This window comes from Cydia pomonella, chromosome 16, assembly GCF_033807575.1.
Source record: "Cydia pomonella isolate Wapato2018A chromosome 16, ilCydPomo1, whole genome shotgun sequence".
Lineage (NCBI taxonomy): Eukaryota > Metazoa > Arthropoda > Insecta > Lepidoptera > Tortricidae > Cydia > Cydia pomonella.
This window is the reverse complement of record NC_084718.1, coordinates 13893330-13914882: the sequence shown is the minus strand read 5'-3', so window position 1 is coordinate 13914882 and position 21553 is coordinate 13893330. Positions and strand designations below refer to the sequence as shown.

General features: G+C 37.9%; 1 protein-coding gene across 2 annotated transcripts in view; it reads right to left on the bottom strand.

Annotated features, from left to right (window-relative positions):
* Positions 1–21553, bottom strand: part of LOC133526357 (neuropeptide CCHamide-2 receptor-like) — a 213162-nt gene that overhangs the window by 26844 nt on the left and 164765 nt on the right. For both annotated transcript variants that reach the window (XM_061862947.1, XM_061862948.1), the window contains exons 3-4: positions 15223–15428; positions 12756–12975 (exon numbers count right to left, since the gene is read on the bottom strand). In XM_061862947.1, coding sequence (XP_061718931.1) covers positions 12756–12975; positions 15223–15425 — 423 coding nt within the window. In that variant the 5' untranslated portion in view covers positions 15426–15428. The remainder of the gene's footprint in view (positions 1–12755; positions 12976–15222; positions 15429–21553) is intronic.

The window sequence follows — 21553 nt, the reverse complement described above, 5'->3', positions numbered from 1 at the left end:
ACCTTACTCTCCCATGCCGCCTTGCGATCCGCAGTACTTAGTACCACAGGTTTGCGCCAGTTCTCGTTTGCCAAGGAGAGCGGAGTGAGGTTCCTGTCTACTGCCACCACATCCCGATGCATCCCACACTCGTTGTTAAGGAAATAATTCCTGAGATTGCACACCTCGCGGTTGTGGAGATCTTTGGCGTTTAGGAAGCCTCGACCTCCACACTTCCGTGGGATGTACAATCTCATAACTGACGAGCGTGGGTGCAGCATACGATGTGTGGTGAGCATTAGTCGGACCCTCCGATCCAGGGCGTCCAGCTCGGTCTGAGTCCATCTTAGTATGCCAAAGGAGTATATGAGTAGGGGCATTACCCAGGCGTTGAAGGCGCGCACTTTGTTGCCTCCTGACAAAAGACTGTTAAGGACTTTTGTGAGCCGACTGAAAAAGCGCTCCTTCACCGACTGTCTAATACCCTCGTCCTCAATACCCAACGACTGTGTCATACCAAGGTATTTGTAGGTTTCTGATTCAGAGATAGATCTGAAAGACATTGTCTCAGAAAGTTGTAAATTTGTTGAATTTACAACCTTCCCCCGCTGTACATGCATAACCGCACATTTATCGACACCAAACTCCATGTTGATGGCACTACTGAAATCTTCGGTGGTTTTCAGTAGCTCCAACAAGTCTTGGCTATTTGGTGCAAATAATTTGAGGTCATCCATGTACAGAAGGTGAGAAATGACTTCACCCTCTCTCCGAAGCCGGCAACCTAATCCTGAATCCTTCAGCAGGGTGCTGAGGGGATTCAGAGCTAGGCAGAACCACAGGGGACTCAGACTATCACCCTGGAATATTCCTCGCTCAATCCTTATAAAATCCTGCGGGCCAGGGCGGTCATCCCCACCTCCTGGTTGACGAAGGACTGTGGTCCACTGCCTCATACACGCGCTTAGGAAGGCTCTTAAAGCTGTATCAACTTTATACAGCTCTAAGACTCTCCCCAGCCATGAGTGAGGCACCGAATCATAGGCCTTCTTGTAGTCAATCCAAGCGGCAGAGAGGGCCCCCCTATTCCGCCGGATTTGTTGGCAAATGGTCATGTCTATGAGGAGGAGCTCTTTAGTACCACGGGACCCAACCCTACATCCATTTTGAGCGGAGGCCAAAATGTTGTTAGCGACAATGTGCGCGTTTATTTTTGATCTCAAAATGGAAGTAAGGAGCTTGTAGAGTGTAGGCAAGCACGTGATGGGTCTGTAGTTCTTTGCTTCCGTGGTACTACCGGACTTATAGAGCGGGAAGGTGACACCAGTTGTTAAAGAAGGTGGGAGAGAACCAAACTCGAGGGCTTGTTGAAATTGTGCTGCCAAGCGCGAGTGCGAGCATCGGAACCATTTTAGCCAGAAGTTGTGCAATCCATCCGGCCCAGGGCTTTTCCAGTTCTGGGCCGTGCGGATGGCACAACTTACGTCATCGGGGCTGATGGTGATTGCCCCCATAGGTTCGATGGACTCGCACTCACGCTCGACAACACTCATCCAACCCCCCTCGGTGTGTTCGACAGGCACTGACCAGATGCTACGCCAGAAATCAGTCATGGCAGTAGCATCTGGCGACCGCGTGTCGGACGCACGAAGGTTGGTTTCCTCCCACTTTCGGTATACCTTCCTTTGATCACTCTGAAAAAGACGATTCTGCTGGAATCGATCCACACGCTTTCTGTAGCGGCGAATACGGTTTGCCCATGCATACACTTTCTGCTTAAGAAAGTCGATGCGCTCCGTGAGATTGGCAATATAGTCGCGGGGCTCAATACCCGTCCCCGCGAACGCCTGATTCACAAAGCGCATTACTCGGGGGCGGTGGTTGCCCCCCCTGAAGCAGATCAGCTTTGCAATGAGAGTCCTAAACGAGTTGATACGTCGCTCGATCCGTATTTGCCATGCGGGGGCACCTCCGGCGGTCCTACGTGCACGTTCAGCGTCCGGAAACTTGACTCGTGCAACACGGCACGCCGCGATGGCTCCGCAATACATGATTATTATTATTATACAGTGCTCACTCCATATGTCAGTTTTCTTACCAAAATGCTTATTAGTTTCGTAGTCGACATCTAGCGTCAAGTAGCGAATTTATATTATAATTTATATATTTTTTTTTTTTTTTTTATTTAGGGCTGCGCATGCGGTAAGAGGTTAAATAGATAAAAATATAAGTAACATATAGACTACATGCTTGCATATTATAGGAGCTTCGTCTGCCAACAAACCACTCTGTGGTTTGGCAGAAGTATATTGTAAATATTTATAAGGCATGAAATGTGAATAAACGTTTATTTTTTTATTTTTTTATCAGCACTGCTACTTGACACTAGATGTCACGAGTGTTGCAAACTTGCAACTGATTGACAAAAAATTTATTCATCAACAATTTACAACTATTACAAGCAGAAGGAGGTGAACATAGAGGGTTAATCCGGTATAATATTCGATGACGATTGTTCAGCATTAGACTTTTCGTTAGTCGCGACGTCGCGACATCTATTGTCAAGTAGCAGTACTGATAAATCCGTTACTCGACGCTAGAGTAGACTACGAAAATAATAAGCGTTTTGGTAAGAAAACTGATGTATGGAGTGAGCACTATGCTTACTTATTTCTGTATGGTAAAAGCAGGTACCTACCAATAGTTAGCCTGAAGCGGATATCGTTAGAATCAGAATAAGTAGGTACTCCGTTCCAGTTCGCTTTGCTTTTGATGGCCTAGAGACTCTTGGGTTGGATATAAAGCCATGCAATATCGCTATTTTCCGTATGAATAGTTTTCACGACAGTGACACTTGAGATAAGCATCAGACCGAGCAACCTTTGAGCGCGTCATTAAGTGCTCTGGAGCATTATGGTACCCTTATGAGGGTTATATTATTATGCCGCCATTTTTATAATCTCGGGATAAGTAATTTAGCATTTTTATGTCCACTCCGTATCGAGCCTAAACCTTGCCCGTCAAAATTATGCTATTTTATTTTTATGCTTATGCTTTCACCGATGCGTCCGTTTTCCTGTCATTGCTTGAGAATGGGGCAGATGGTAGCTATTGACAAAAGTTTTAATATAGGTGTCAAGATATTACTACCTACTACCATTATGTTTAGGTGTGGTTTAGGTACAGTCAGCTGCAGCGAGAGTTGACCCCCCACTCTGCATACAATCAATGCGGGGGGCTCATCTCTCTCTATACATCTTACTGTACAATCCAGCGGCCGTAAGCTAAAAAATCACGTTTTCTAATTAGTAGTCTGTCTCTTTCGCGCTCATGAAATGTTTATATGTGTGATGATATTCCTTTTGTACATTTCAATTATTTTGAACGGCAGCGTTATTCTAGATCTGTGGTTTGTGCAGAGTTACCTTGGTCCGACTCTAGTAGGTTTCACTCTAGGTAGGTTCACAAATGGAATAAAAAATAACGAAGAGCTCGAAGATATTATCTAACTTACCTACTACGTACATATTGACTAGGGCTTATGTATCTAGTCAATTAATATGGTATTAAAAGGTAGGCTGAAGCTAAGTATACTTTCAAGATACAGAATCGACTTCATTTATTCTTCACATAAGCTTTTCAGAAGCTTTCAAAGGCTTTGCACGAGCAAAGTTTACTTTATCTTGTAGACATATAAAAGTATCTTTAAATACGCTTACCTTCTTATTGCAAACATAACGTTTGAGTTTGTCATTTTATAGGTAGAATTTATGATTATTATATCAAACATGTTGTTGACTTTATTACTCAAACCGAATACATTGATTACGGGGGCTTATGAAAAAAAACAAATCCAATATGAAATTAATGGAGATAAGGCAGGTAGGTTTTGTTAACAATTAAGGCCGATTCTGTTTTCAAAATCTGATAAGGTTTTTATCTTGATTTAAAACGACCTTGAATCATGTTATTAGCCGTTAATAGGCATCTCTAGTGTTCTTATATCTTGCTGGGCGATTATAGTGGAAAATCACATATTTGACAATTATGAATTGACCCTTATGTAATCCTGTAGATTACATAAGGGATAAGGGTAAATTCATAATTGTCAAATAATTTACGGGATGTATATATAGGTCATACTGAGCAACTTTTAGTATTGTACCAACCCCGAAATCGCGAAAAAAATTCACTCTCCCATAGAACTGTCAAGGTCAGACAGCCAAAATGTATGAAATAGATTTTTTTTTTCACAATTTCGCGGTTGTTTGGTAAAAAATTCTCAGTATGACCTGTAAATTATTGCAGGTGACTAAATCAACTAATTAAACAACCTGTATAAGGCCTACCGTTTACTGATAGACTTAACGATTACTATGATATGATACTTAGATACTTAGATGCAAGGATGACAAATGGGCCAAAGAAGTGATTGATTGGTATCCTAGGGAAGGTGGCAGAAAAAATCATAGACCTCTACGAAGATGGGAAGACGACTTCAAAGCTCTTGCTGGTGCCACTTGGCGGAGGAAAGCCCATGATCGGGAACTTTGGAGAAACTTGGGGGAGGCCTATGCTGGAAAGCAATCTCGGCTCCGATGTCTGAAACTGAGCATCGATATATAATAATAGTTTTAAAGATAAAGATAAGATAAAAAATATTTATTGCCCCAACTACCAAAGATACAAAATAAAAAATAACATACAACAAACAATTTAGCTCCTAAATTTTTAACTACTTATCTGGTTTTTTGGTATAGGCAATGGGTACCTGTCTCAGCTTTATTGCTAGATATATACCCAGCGCTGATTTTCAGACGGGTCCCTTTTTGACAGGTCGGTCATTATATATCCTAGTCATAATATCTAATATAATATATGCGATCGGCGCGGTTGTTTTGTGAATATTTCTGTGTGTGTGTGTGTGAATGCGTGTGTGATATATATATATATATGTGTGTATATATTTATTAGTTAGTTATATATTTATTAGTTAGTTAGTAAGTTAAAGTATAAGATAAGTGAAACTAGGAAATAAGATGTTTATTATATTTTGTAAACTAGTTAATAAGATTGTTAAATAAAGGCTTATTGAATTGATTGATTGATGATATGATAACTTATAAGTTTATAACTATAAAGTTATAGGGCTCAATTTATAATTGTCAAATATGTGATCTTAGGTTGCGCTGCCTATAGTGGCAGAATCTAATAATACAATAATATAAAGTCAATACTTTTACTATTACCTACGTTAACGGTAGTCATGGGGCATTTAAATAATTTGGAGTATGTTTGATATTTCACCGACACCTGCAAAATTTCTACCACTTTATGCGTTAAAAGTTGAAAGTCCAATTCGTCCTTTATGTTTTTGATGTATTTAATTATAGACAAGTATAGGTAAAAAACTTAAGTAAGTCACCTGTTGTATGTAGTTGTGACGTGTTCGAATAGACATTTGTTTTGTTTGTGTGTGTCTTTTAAACATGTATTGTCTATTCGAACACGTCTCAACTACATACAACAGTACCCCTAGTGTAAATTCAATCGACATCATAACGTGACGAACGCGTTTGCGTTAAGTCTCATTTTGTATAGGATTTTGAGTTTCCAAAACGTCCCGCTTGGCGCGCTCTTTCTAAATCACATACAAAATGAGACTAAACGCAAACGCGTACGTCACGTTTCGAAATCGAATTTATTTACACTAGGGGTACAGGTGACTTACTTAAGTTTTTTACCTATACTGCAATTATGATAAAAGTTGCCAGTGCTTAAAAACTGATGATAAATACCTATTTTATTTTATTTTTATAAAAAAACTGATCGGCGATTGGCTCTAGTCACACCTGATGGAAAGTGAAGACAGGGCCTAAGATGAAGTTCACCGGTTCAGTAGTAGCCTATTCACTCTTGCTTTAAAGAGACCGAGGTCATATTTGTCAGGGAATACATAAGCGGGAGCGCATTCCATGCTTTGCCGTCCGTACCAAAAAAGAGGAGGCAAACCGTTTCGTGCGAACAAATGGAACGTTTACTACGAACGGGTGCATTCGCTCCCCACGCCTGGATGTCCGATGATGGAAAGGGGAAGGTGGGATCAGGTCGTGCAATTCCTGTGCGCACTTCCCGAAATATAGAACACCGATAGGCTAGCGACTCGACGGCGATGCTTAAGGTGGTTCGACTAGGTTACCCAAAGCTTAAACCACACTAGATGGCGCCACAATTGCAAATTTTGAGTTTTAATTTTTTTGTGGAGTAGTCTTGGTATTTCTATTCTGTAAATTATGTTTAGCGCACTCTTTAAATAAATATTGAACTATTACAACAAACATTGAACACTTCATTGTACAAAAACTACCCCTTAATTTCGACAGAATGTTTCTTGACTCTATTTCTAAGTATCACTCACACATTCAAACAGTCTTACTGGGATCCTTGTAGTAGACAATTTGGCACAGCGTGAGTAGGCTTCAATAGCGTTGCGGTATGTACGTGGAAATACATGCAAGAGGATGTGGGTTCGAGACTCATACATTTTTTTTTTGTTATCAGTATTATCAAGTACCTATTATTAATAAATTATTTTATGAGAAATATGAGCGTTTTCCATAAAAATATTAAAAATCTGATTCTCACACATCATGATATTTTTGGGTTCTTCCAACTCAGAATCACTAGCATAATCAATCCTCGTGCTAAAAAAACCCGAAAATTTGTATTGAAATTTTAGTTTTACATTGAAATTTCTTTCACACTAAAATGTGACGTAATGGTATGGATATTTTAGGATATCTTTTTTTAATGCTAGGGTGGAGAAGATTCTAAGTAGAATGAACCTAAGAAAGTCCAAATTTGTAAGTCAGATTTACCGGTATTTTTTTCAAAAAAAAAACGCTGTTTTGTTCTAAAATTAAAGCAATCCCTTACTGCCCAGCCTTTAAAAAAGTAGGTAATATTTTACAGTAGAATTAAAACATTTTTTTTACGATACTTTTAATTAAATTACAGTGAGTTACAAAATTGCATGGCCTTCTATTTATAACCATTATAAAAAGAAATGAGATATTTACCATGTTTGTTTATATTATTGATTTCCCGATATTTTGACACAACTAGAAGTTTCACACAATGCCTAGAGATAGAAAATTATTTATTTATTTTATTTATTGTCAATTTCATTCAACGGATCACATCATATCCAATTTATGTGTTTATGTATTTCATTGTTTTCTACCTAGTTGGTTATTAAATTCTGTTACTGCAATAATCTTTATCTACATAAAATATACCAACGAAAGTTTAATAAAGTATATATTAAAATGAAGTACACAAAATCAGGAATTACATATGACAATATCATTCAAAATCGCCTCCTCTGGCTTTGACACAGGCCCTCAAACGACGAGGCCAGTCATCAATAGCGGCACGCACGATTGTCATGTCTAATTCCGTCACTGTCTTAACTATGGCCCGCTTGAGGGAGTTAAGATTTGTGTGGGGTTTAGCACAGGCTTTCTCCTCAATAACCTGCTATATGGCATAATCGAGGGGGTTAAGGTCCGGGCTGGAAGACGGCCAGTCTTCGTGGGCAATAAAGTCAATTTTGTTCCTTCGAAACCAGGCTTGAGTTGTTTTTGCCTTATGTGCAGGAGCTGAGTCCTGTTCAAAGATCCATGGCTGGTTTTGAAATAGGGTGTGGCTTAAGGGCTTCACTATTGGTTCGAGAACGGTTTCCAGTTTCCGGTTTTCACACCTTTTTCACAGAAATGAATCTGTGTTAGCCCTGAGTATGACATACCCAAAATCATGTTTGGCGGGTGCCCACATTTGTGCAACGCAATAGGGTTGTTTCCATCTACAAATCTTAGGGCATAATTGTATCCCAATAAATTCTTTTGGATTATAAGAACATGTTAAACTACTTTTAGGGGACCTGTAATGACCATATTTTTGTAAATATTGAATTTAAAATATCTTTTGGCACACGTCACGTGACCAAACCCGAAACGTCATTGAAGATTCTGAAGACGTTACAACTCTCGGATTGACACTGTTGACAGTTAGGCGATTAACACCAAATGACAAATATCAGTTGACAGTTCGTATCTTCTACGTGTGTATGTAGTTATGTGTCAAACCATAAACTGTGACGTCACACAATTTTCAAAGAGCGTTTTGGGCGCGAAAGCATCTGTCAAAATATATTTTGTTAATTTAACATATTTAAAGCCGTTTTTAGTATAAAAGCTGAATTTTAAGGCAACTTTTAGTTAATATAGAAAGTAATACAAGCGTTTCAAAAAATTGGAATACGATTCTCTTTTAGGCCCCAATTCATTATAGATACGACGAGATAAGCGTTATGTGTGGTATATAATTATAGCTCACAAATCCACCACATTATGTCATTTTTTATTTTATCGGTAGCATTTGTTTTAACGGAAATAAAGAGGTTGCAAATCGAGTAACAGAACTTCAGAACAGATATATCATTTGATATTTACCAGTCGCTTTTCGGTGAAGGAAAACATCGTGAGGAAACTGGACTAATCCCAACAAGGCTTAGTTTTACCCTCTGGGTTGGAAGGTCAGATGTCAGTGGCTTTCGTAAAAACTAGTGCCTACGCCAAATCTTGGGATTAGTTGTCAATGCGGACCCCAGGCTCCATTGAGCCATGGCAATATACTGGGATAACGCTAGGAAGAAAGAAAGAAATCGAGTAACAGAACTTAGTAACCAACTAGGTATAATAGTTATGATGTAAATGTCCATATCATGTTGGAGTCATATATTAGCCAACTAATTATTCAAGATCAATACACGTAGCTCCCTTAGGTATTCGCCTAAGTACCTACAATCTCGGGAAAAATTGAGTTTTATAAAAGTGAACTAGTTTCTAGGTCATATTTTCTATGAATTGGTCATATTTGTAGACTCCAATTACAGTTACACTTTTCCTGGTTTTTCGTGGACCAGAATATCGATGATTTTTGTAACTTGATTTAGACGTTGCTATCATTTTCAATCCAAAAACACATAAAATCACAATTCAGAACATGCGGCAGCGTTGTTTTCTATCAAGTACCTCAAGCACCAGGGCGGCTACCGGGAAAATCGAAATTCGTCAATTTCGGGCATTTTTCTCTGTCACTCTAATTACGTCTTAGTGAGAGTAAACGAGAAAGATCCCCGCAATTTGCGAATTTAGGTTTTCGCGGTAGGCCCCCAGGTCCTGTCAAGTTTCAGCAGTGTTGCCAGGTGAGCGGAAGAGAATTATCGTACTTTAGTGTCAATATTATTGTACCGTTGAAAAAAATATCGTACGCCAATCAAAAAGGCAGCCCCTAAAAATGTCTAGCAAAATAAGCTTAAATTTCCAATTAATAATAAAAAAAAGACAACTTTCGTCTAAATTGCGCAAAAAATCTGTTTATGTTTGTGTATTTTTGGGATAGACTCAAACGGTATACAGGAAATTGTGACATTTTAAACTTTAAACTTACACCAAGGAGCCGAATACCCAAAAGATACTAATTTTAGCCTATTTCTGAGAGAAAGTGTCATATTTTGCTTCAAATTACTAGACTTTTAAGGTGGCATCATCCAAGGGCTGAAATTATAGTACTTTAGTACGATAATGCTCTTTGGAACATTACGTCATACCGGGGCCCAAATTATCGTACATGTACGACAATTATCGTACGCCTGGTCACACTGAGTGTCAGTGTCGACAGAGTCAGCTAAAAACGCGTCAAACATCGCAACGTCGCGCCGATGGCCGTCCGAAGCATGGAGTGGCAACGCCGCAATGTATTTGTACACGACATTTGTCACACACACATGAGTAAAATTTATAAAAATATAACGTTGATTATTGCATGATTTCTGTCTGAAACAAAGTTTTTCTATTAATTTAGCGCAAATGAATATTCGAAAGTAGATAGATGCGCAACTATTTATGTAATAATATTGTGTAATTAATTAATAAATAGCGATTGTTTTTTGTATGAAAATCGAACCACCTTAAGGCTCTGTAATTTTGACTTGATAGACGGGTCATCGCCAAAGAGTCTATGAGCCCGGCGCTCTATCGAATCCAGGGCCGCCAGCTGATATTTGGTGGAACCGTCCCATAGGTGGCAGCAGTATTCCATGCATGAGCGGACCTGTGCTTGGTAAAGGGAGAGGAGCTGATTCGGCGTGAAATACCGCTTCACCTTAAAGGATCTTCTATACTGGTGCCAGTTGTATTATCATTATAAAACAATATTTAACACGTTTTCCTGTTCTAAAAATAACTGTTTCCTCGTTTGCAATAGTAGTGAAACTTTGCGATAATGTTTCTCGACCTGTTATGAGAGCAATTATTCATTTTATTCAATTCCTCCTTAAGGCCCCGTAAATTCGTGTCCTTCTCTCACTCTCACTGAGCGGATATAATATTTTTTGAATTTTAATTTGTTATTTATTTATTGAGGAGATAACACAGAAAACATACATGGGCTGAACAAAACCTTAAATAGCATAAATATCCTTACATACAGATGCTTCCATATATGTATCTCACGAAGAACAATATGTAAGAACATGTTGTAAGTTATAACAAAGAAAAAACTCATAGCTCAGTTCCGTCAAAAAAACTGCGCATTTTAATAGCAATTTTCATTTTTTTTAGGTTTTGTGCATAAATTGTTATAAATTTTTAAAATACGTTTTAGAAGGCAAAAAATCTGGACCTAGAGGAAATTCTCTAAATTTTGCTAATTAAATTTTTGGCAGCTGTATTGGGTATCTAAAAAAGCGGTACAATTTTTAAATAACTCCGCTCTCCGAACTTACGGCACATTAAATTAGGTACAAAAGCTTGCACTTAACCCATACTCCGATGCTGACATCCTTAGATAGACTTAAACCCATAACTAGACCAAATAAGTAGGTATAATCTCCTCGGTTTTGAGTCGGCAACGCGCATGTAACACCTCTGGAGTTGTAGGCGTCCATATGCTACGGTTACTGTTTGCCACCGACGTAGTATTAACAAAACAACATTTTTATAAGGTAAGCATTCTCCGTAGCCTATGTACGCAATTCCAGAGGTGTTTGTTACATGCGCGTCAACTCTAACACTCCGCACTCTGTTGTAGCTTTATTCTTGAACAGAACAGAACACAACATTTAGCCTGTTTTCGAATAGTTTCTAATTTTACAGAAACCGACTGAAAGTTCAAGTATTAGGTGTACATCCCGTCCGTACCCTAATGTGGTTTACCGCAGACATAGTCGTTAGCATGTGCGTATACTTGAGGGTAAAGGGTAGCTACCGATTTAGATAATGTATTAAGTTTCAGGTCAAAAAACTGCCTTGCCTAGATTTTTCTGGTGAATTTATACTTACAGTAAGTTAATTATACGGTTTAATTCACTTATTTTTAGACAGTATAACAGTTTAACCATATAATTAATTTAGACTAGCCTTAGTATGACTCATGACAGTTTAAATTCGAATTTAAACTTGCAAATAAATATATGCCATTCGGAAATCTTTTAAATTAGGCAATCATACCATTGTTTAACGTACCTGTAATTTTCTAAAAGTATTAGCAGTATCGCTCCGCCGAGAGCGCTGTCAGAGTGAACACCGACACTCCGATGCTGATGTCAGCCTTAGTTTTCTCAGAAATTATGTCTACAGACATTGTGACGTCTTTTGCAATGAAACTGCAAATAGCTCATAGCCTGCCTATCGTGGCATTTAGTTAGTCCGCCTGATGTACTCTTTTTTATGTGCGATAAAGTCTTGAAATAAATAAATATGCCATTGTTCAACGCACCTGAAGTTTCCTAAAGACGTTGACGATAGCGCAGTACCGCTTCGCAGAGAGCGCTGTCAGAGTGAACACCGACACTCCGATGATAACATCCTTAGGGCTGCCTCAGAAATTATATCAACAGATGTCACTATGAAGGCTTTTGCAATGAAACTGCAAATAGTGCCTATAGCCTGCCTATAGTGGCATTTAGTCCGCCTGATGTACTATTTTTGTTGTGTAATAAAATTTGGAAATAAATAAATATACCATTGTTAAACGCACCTGAAGTTTCCTAAAGGGGTTGACGACAGCGCAGTACCGCTCCGCCAAGGACGCTGTTAGAGTGAACACCGACCCTCCAATGCTGACATCCTTAGCTTTCTCAAAAATTAGACAGATGTCATTATGAAGGCTTTTGCAATGAAACTGCAATTAGTGCCTACAGTGGCATTTAGTCCGCCTGATGTATGTGCAATAAAGTTTTGAAATAAATAAATATACCATAGTTCAACGTACCTGAAGTTTTCTAAAGGGGTTGACGACAGCGCAGTACCGCTCCGCCAAGGACGCTGTCAGAGTGAACACCGACCCTCCAATGCTGACATCCTTAGCTTTCTCAAAAATTAGACAGATGTCATTATGAAGGCTTTTGCAATGAAACTGCAATTAGTGCCTACAGTGGCATTTAGTCCGCCTGATGTATGTGCAATAAAGTTTTGAAATAAATAAATATACCATAGTTCAACGTACCTGAAGTTTTTAAAGGGGTTGACGACAGCGCAGTACCGCTCCGCCAAGGACGCTGTCAGAGTGAACACCGACCCTCTAATGCTGACATCCTTAGCTTTCTCAAAAATGAGACAGATGTCATTATGAAGGCTTTTGCAATGAAACTGCAATTAGTGCCTACAGTGGCATTTAGTCCGCCTGATTTATGATACCATAGTTCAACGTACCTGAAGTTTTCTAAAGGGGTTGACGATAGCGCAGTACCGCTCCGCTGAGAGCGCTGTCAGAGTGAACACCGACACTCCAATGCTGACATCTTTAGCTGCCTCAGAAATGCGGCAGATGAGCGCGCCCCACGGCCACGACTCCAGCGTGTAGATGATGGACACGAACGGCACACAGATGAGAATCACTAGCAGGTCTGCTAGCGCCAGGGAGAATATGTATCTGTGGACAAAGTTAGATTTTTTAACGTCATCTTACAAATTCAAAACAAATCTGCAAATGCAAGAGTAAAAAAGCAATATTAAAACCATTGAGTGTCGTGAGTGTTGCTTGTAAGCTGAGAGACAACTAGCATAAAATATAAGCTGCGGCTGTTGCAGTCCTGAATTAGCAATAAAATAAAAATAAATATATAAACTATTTATTGCTAAGATTGAGAGACAAATTAAGACAAGCCAATATCACCACAATGAAATCTGCATGAATAGCTTAAATGCAATTGACAGAAACACGAACGAACAAAAGGGTTCAAACTTAATTGAGAGAGCCCCTGTGGATGTGACGTGGTTTGTTTGTCACTTATGCTATGTCAGCTAGGGAGGTCCGTGTTAATCACTACGAGTTTGCAATAAATAGCTTAACCTATTAGTGCCCATTGTACCCAATTGAGTATACCTGGGTTACAGCGTTTGATTCGATTTTCTACCGTAACTCTACCTATTCGCATTATAAAAATGGTGTCATCCCAAAAAAGAGTGTGGGCGCTAATGTGTTAAGGTAAATACAAACACTTACCGTGCCGCAAAAAGTATGGTACCTACTAACTATAGTGACCACTATACGTACTGAATGTTTGCTATATTGTACAAAATGTACTATACAAACTCAATTAAAGTTATTTAACCATCTCCCTAACGATATGCAATTTATACCACTCTCAGAACGCAGTTTCATGGTAATACTTTTATGGTAGGGGTAGGTGTCTAATTTGTGATATTGATATATTAGAACACAATTAATGTGTAAACTTTCGCTATTTCAGGCCACTAGGTACTATCAGAATTGTCAATATATTTCTCGCAGGATTGTATCCGCCCCGAACATTTAAATGATTGTTGCAAAGGGAAACTCCGCATTATCCTAGGAGTAAATAAGTCGATATCAAGTTCGGCTCGGACCCAAGTTTCTGGAAACAATATCTTGACATTCCTTTAGTTTATTGCTTCGAAGAGAATTCGTTTTTATTCTAAATAACATTATATTTATTAAACGTTGAAAGGATTTAGTTTTGGCCATAGGCTGTGTATGACTTGTTTTATTAAACGTATTATTATATATCGATATTATATGGCGAATATATACTATGCACACTTTCGTAGTTAGACATTATAGTCATTTATGTGGCCGATACACTGGCTTATTAACAAGTTTTATTATTAGATATATGTATAAACTTATAAAACCTTATATTTAAATGGAAAAGCAAAAAGACACACTTTATTGCCATCTGACGGCTGTCACAAGATTTGTAGCATTGCAATCTTAAACAGAGTAACTAGAATTTGTATCTTTATCTATATTCATTAATATACTCACCACTGATACGTATAATGACTAACACATTCGATTTACACCTATTCGCTTTTCTCGAAATAAGAGAAATCGTGACCTCACTGGTATCTCTGATTGAATCACATTATTTTTATATGCCACCGTTAACTTACCCTATAATTACGAGTATAAGACAATCTCAACTAAACTAAAGCACGCTTGCCCTCACTTTAACCAGATTGTACGTTTAAATTTTATGAGCTAAAAGACAAACTTAGTTTCGCTCGTAAAAGGGTATTTTGTTTTATTTAACCTTTTTACTCCCTTGCGGTCTGTCATAAACTCGTTCAGCAAACTGTATGCTTTTAATAGTTGTCTGAATTTTTATTATCCATCTTTAGTGGGTGCTTTGAAGCATATCTATTACACTTCATGCATATTGACGTAGTAATATTAAAATTACATCGTGGGTATCGTACTGCAATCATGTATCGTATGCAAAATATTAACTAAATTGTATGATATAACAATACAGTTTTTTTATATGTTACCGATACGAGTCCCTCTGGTTGCCAATCTAACCTTATACGCATATATTTGAGTGAGTCTTTTCTATAGCATTATAGGGATTTTATCGTTCCTGTAAGTCCAGATATTTTAATTCACTATAATAGTGGGATTAGTGAGACCAAATATTAAATTCGATTTTAGAAATCACTATATTTTTAATAGTATATAATTTGATTTAAATGTTATCGTTAGTGTTAAGTAACCCCACTTAAGCTTCATATGCATGTAATTTAAAAAAAAATTGTTTATTTTGAACTTTAATACCTGTAATAGAATTGAATATTATAATTATAACTGCCAAATGGCTTTGTATGCATTAGAGGCTTATACTTCAAGAGTTAAACTTACGTATTCGGTGCATTCCTCATGCCCCTATGCCTGACGTACACAATGACGAGTGTTCCATTTCCTAGCACCCCGACCACGAAGATGATGGCGAATATCACGGGCACCAGGTAAGTCTCCAAACGGTCGCCGTACGGTGTGTATTCGTTGTCTGTTGAGTTCTCTTCTAAGGACGGCAGTGTGCCGTTGGGGGCCAAGAACGTCATCGTCTGTAACAATCAGAAGAACTGTTAATGGTCATTCAGTTATACAAGAAATAGAGTAATAATTAACCTGCCAATCGTATTTCTACACAAACCTCTTAACCTACCTATTTCATGGTATAATACCATTATAGAAACAATGTATATGTCCAAATTTTGTATAAATATTTTTTTTGTGTGACAAATATACATCCATTAATTTCTTATAAACCTTAAATATATGAGCATGGATTGGAATTACGTGTTGGTAGAAGCGCCGAATACAAAATTTCGTACCGACTTGATACCGCGATGAAATATACAATGGTTTCTCATAAAAGGGATGCTAAGTCCAAATTTGATAATCTACCACGGCGGAACTTGCCGAAAGTACAAAAAAAAAAAGACGTGTGGCACTCGGGGACTGCCGCGGTAAAGCTATTGCATAGCATTTTGTATCAACTTATGCAATTATAATTATTTATTTATTTTATTTATGCAGTATTTCTTTTTCTTTGATATTAATACCACCATAACCAACCACCAGTGAACCAGTATAACGATATGATCTCAGTTGATAGGGATCTCGAGGTTTCACTTCTGATGGTTTTTCGGAAAAGACAAGTACGCTTGACAAGAGATAATGTAAACACTGGTAATTCGTAGTTACTCCTGGTATTTATATATTCCAATCGTTCACCGAGTGCACGACTCAAGATAACCAATATAAAAGTGTGAACCTTGTTTATTCATAGTTACGATAAGTATACGGATTCACTTATATTGGACAAGTTGTAAGTCATGGGAATAAGCGCCTTCGCCTGTTTTAGAGTGAGGGAACTAGCACGAAAAACTGACTTATAAACTCGACGCCAAAGCGGCAAACGCTTTCTAATTCAAAAGTTATAATGTGTTGACGGACTTGCCTTGTAGACGGTCTTGCCCACAGTGACCTTATATTAAAATAAAAACCGGTTACATTCTATAGTTTCAAGGAATAGGAGCACATGATTTAAAAAGTTGCATTATTTATAAAAAAAATTGCTGACTCGGGCATGCATGCACTGCATGAAGCGGGCATGCCTACTTGACACTCGGATAAACGTGTTTCTCACATGGGTAATGCATTATTTAGCTGTCGCGCTCACTCAATAACAAGGAAATTTTTAATTTTATTTAGAAAAAATATGTTTTCAAATGTTATAATAGTACTTACGAATGAAAAGTGATACCGTGAGCTTTGTTTTTGTGCTTGGAGCTATTGAAGCATTGGAAAAAGGCGCAACACGGCATTCTTTGGCAATATTTTATCGAATTTGATGACAATGTTGACACTTCAGCGTCACCCATACGACTAATTCAATATAGGTCCCGGAACCTATATTTTGTGGCTCACGATCGACCGCCTGGTACCTCATCTACCCCTATTACGTACATCAATGATACATACAGATTACTATAAACAGCTGCTTATGTATTTGTCCGATTTCGGAGCAGCTCGTCTCGATTCGTGCGAGTTTCGTAGAGTAGTACCATAGAAATAGGATAGTATAGAACGACTGTCAAACTTCAAAAGTGTGACCAAAAATGAAATGCAAGTGTGTGCGTAAATTGTCTATGTGCGAACAAAAATAGTGATGTCATGTTACAACATATTAATAATCTATCGATGTTTAACTGCTTTATCGACTACTTTTTCAAATGTGTTTGTTTTTATAAAAAATGTAATAGGTATGAGTATTATTACTACTATTAGACCTTATTAGCGCCTTTAGTACCTTTAATTTTCTTTTACAGCGGACGCATAGTAAATAACAATACTGATAGTGATAACCGAGGCTACAGTTACAGTCGTTTCAGTCAGCATCAAAATGGTCAAATATATAGGTACACATGTGTCACAATGGTCAAATATATATTGTTACTTATTTTACAGTACATATGGAGCTACTTTACCGCACTAGTGCGATAATTAGCACATTACGTAACTATATCGAACATTTTAAGGGCCATATGTATTGTAATACATTTGCGAATAGTTAATTCGAAACTCGTGTCGACTTAAAATCGTATCGCCACTCATTGCGATTTTTTTTTTTCTCACCTGGTTTGGTGTTCTGGGACGTTTACTTACTTACTACTTACTCCGTTGGCTCAGCGACCCAAAATGAGACTTGGCCTCCGACACAAGACAGCGCCACTTTTCTCGGTCCTGTGCGACCTCTCGCCAATTGTCGACTCGAAGCTCGCGCAGATCCGCCTCCACCATGTCGCTCCAGCGATACCTAGGGCGTCCGATAGGACGTCCTGCTAGGCGACCCAGGTACGCTCTTTTTACGTTTTTTCGTTTTTACTTGACTAAATTACTAACGTAGTCCGATCAAGCATTATGGAACCCGGCGCTGTCGGTAAAGCAGGTGACTCGCGTTGATAAAGCAGGTTTCTGTCGTATGCGGGTGTGAGTGGTGTAACATGTGCAATGTCGTTAACACAAACACATGCTAAGTGTTAACAGTAGGCGCAAATAGTTGACTTACCAAAGAAAATTTGAAATTCGCGCCTTTTCCGCCTGACAAGTTGGGTTGGGTGTGTATACGCTGTCTTGTGTTTCCTTGTGTTAGCGGCAAAGCCGTGGAAAAGTGGTTAAAATGTAAGTAATGTGTTGGAAAGTGAAGTTTAAATTTATCGCTGAACATGTGCATCTTCAAAAAAGGTATTATAACAATCGTTATTATTTTACGTCGGTTATAAAGGTTAATATCTTAATGATGTCTTGTGAACAACTAATTCCATACCTACTAATATACCGACAAGTTATCGATACAGTCATATGAACATTTTGTCAAGCCCTAGCGTAAAGTAACAGTTTAGGTTTTTACACAAAATATTCTAAATTATTGACTAATATCATGAAATATTAACACACAATTGAAGAAAAACTTATAATGAACTGTATAAATTGGCTTTTTACACTTTTTATGCTGTTAATTTGATATAATATCGTTACGAAAATTTCGCTACGATTATCATAATTACCTGTGAAATGAGTATTTCCCTGGGTTTTTTGGCCCTGAAACACAACAATCCGGCACACAACATGACACCATCTTCACTAAATTACTTACTTAATATTTATTTTTGATTTTGATTCTCGTATATTTTTAACGTTAAAAAATACGGCAATATGATTTTGGCCGCCTCGGCCGCCTTCGAATTCAAAAAATGGTTACGTTTTCTCATATGTAGTCTGCCTCTTTCACACTCGTGGCTTGTTCATATACGTGATGGCTTCCCTTTCGCACACTTCATCTGTCTGTCAAGCGAAGCGTATGACAAGTCTCTGAGTAGTACAATACGTCTAATCGCACGCACACAACGCCGTGTCGAAGACTGCCGAACTGAAACGACGTTAGACGAAGTGGGGAGCGTGAGGTTTTTTCGTTACGGAATTTCTGGATTCGGTCCCCGCGCTCAAGGCCCGCGATAGAAGCTATGCAATAGCTTAAAAGGTCACTTCCGGTGCGAAAAAGGGGGGCCGATTTAACCCATCTGATACCGAAATAATAGGTATGGCAGCAGTTAGAAATTTACTGGTAGACACAGAAAAGCGAAATTTGTCAGTATTTTCCTTGTAAGTGCTTGACTTATATTTAAATTAGTTATAATGTATTGAATTCCAATAAATTCGTTCCCTATAATTTAAACTTCATTACTCAGAGTTATTCTCTGATAATTTAATGTATTGTACATAAAAAGGCTTGTAGTTTGATAAATACCACGACGGTGGCAAACAAACATACGGCCTGCCTGATGGTAAGCAGTTACCGCAGCCTATGAACGCCTGCAACTCCAGAGGCGTTACATGCGCGTTGCCGACCCTTTAAAAACCCGTACACTTCTTTTTTGAAGAACTCCATACTTTGATTCAGTTAAACTAACACAGACTTGTTATAATTCAAACTGAAATTTTAATGTTATTAATATGGCCTGTTTACTTATTAGGCTGCTAATTTATATCGAATATCATAAATTGAATCTCAATTTTATTTATAATATTCTGATTTCTAATTTTCTACGTATCTAGTAGTATCGTATTTTCAGTATAGAATATTATTAAACCTATCTTTATTCTTATTAAAATGAAGAGGGAAGAATAGCTTTGCGATCGTAGCGAAATAACGGTATTTTTCTATGTAATTCCATTTCGGGAGGAAACGTTTTCTACTAAATAAATCTTAACAAATCACGTTAATTTTGATGTCGATCGCTTCAGCATAATATATTCTAGTTTAATTGGTTTCGCTTTAAAAATATATTTAAAAAAATTGTTTTGTTTTGCAAATTTTGAAACAAGAGGAATACCTAAAAATATAAACCTAATAACAGACTAAAGAATCATGGAGAATGTAAAATATTTAGAAGATAAACGTTTTCTTTTTTTGTATCGACGTTCACGTAGTATAGTTCCCTCTTAAAACTGCTCGACTGTACTTCTGACACAAGTAGTCTAAGAAAATTAGGCAACCTTTAGGTTTCAACGCAGTAAACATTACATGTGGGCTAGCCTCGCAGTTAAATAACGACAGTAGACCCTAGAAACGCTATAACCCGTCACGTTGGATAAAAATAGACACCAGGTGGCCTGAAATAACATTTCTCATCGCCATTAGACCTTCTGGGAATTTCCCCGGAACTGGGACTTACGTTAAAATAGTGCAGTGTTATTTGCAATCAACGATCCTGGCGAAATTAAAACGAAATCGTGACTTGAAACCTGTAAACGTTGTTTATCTGATGAGATAGGGTTAGTAATATTATATAATATATACCAATTATAAATATAAAATTTACAGGATATACGCTCACTTTGTGTAATTTTGAATAATGTAAGCATTGCACTGTATAAAATTCGAATTTTATAAAGCTACAATGTCTTGTTTTTAAATAACATTCAATGTTATCTACATTTCATGTTGTATTTTTATACATGATAGTATAATTTCATAAAATAACGTTCAAATCGCCTAGCCAAAATTCCCAAGTTAGTTAACCGTTGTAAAAAGTCATTTTGGGCGCTTCGCCGGCCGCTACCGCGGTACGCTCGCTTCGCTCGCTCGGCTCGTGCGCTGTTTGTTCGCAGTACATCCTAACACTCCTCCTCGCTTCGCTCGTCGTCGTCAGGAAAAAGGTTAAAGTAATTTGTTGATAGAATCTTAGATTACCTGCTAGTTTAGGTCGGGTGGATCGAACAATGCGTCAATAGGTGAACATTTCATCATCGCCCTAAAGAAGCCCTTTCTCGAGCTGTTTTGCTCGGCACGTTTTGTTTTAGGGCGAGTGTGCAGTCTACTTTTAATATACGTAGTTTACACAATATGATGGCGTTGTTTTGTTTATACGGAAGGTTCTGTCGAAATTATGTGGACGGTTCTATATTTACTTTTGAAATCTTTGGTTGAAAATTGTTTTATACAAGCGACCCGCCCCAGCTTTGCACGGTTTAACAAAACCTTAACAAATTATATGCCTAAACCTTCCTCAATAATCACTCTATTGATATGTCAAAACCGTATGAAAAGCCGTTCAGGAGTTTTTGAGTTTATCGCGAACATACATACAGACAGACGCGGGAGTGATTTAGTGATATTTATTACGAGTAGGTTTCTCTGTTTGTAAAGATATTACATTAGTACATTACGATACAAGTGCGAAAAATAGGAAATTCGAAACGAGTGGCGATAAATTAAAACACGACCGAAGGGAGTGTTTTAAATCGACACGAGTTGCGAATTACCTATTCGCACATGTATCGTACAACGTTTTACAGTACATATGGCCCTTTAAATGTTCGACACAGTAACATAATATGCTACTTCTCGCACTAGTGCTATAAAGTAGCCCCATATGTACTGTAAAATACTTTTTGACTCTGCTACTATACATAGATGCTGGTGCGCATTGTAGCAAAATTTGTTATTTTGCTACCATATTTAATTTTTACAAACTTTTATTTAGTTTCACCTGTTGTCTGTAATCAAATCTTGCAAGTTAAATTTGATCCACTTCCCAGTTTCCGATTGAGCTGAAAATTTGCATACATATGTAAGTCAACAATGCAATATTATGATACCATCGAGCTGATCTGATGATGG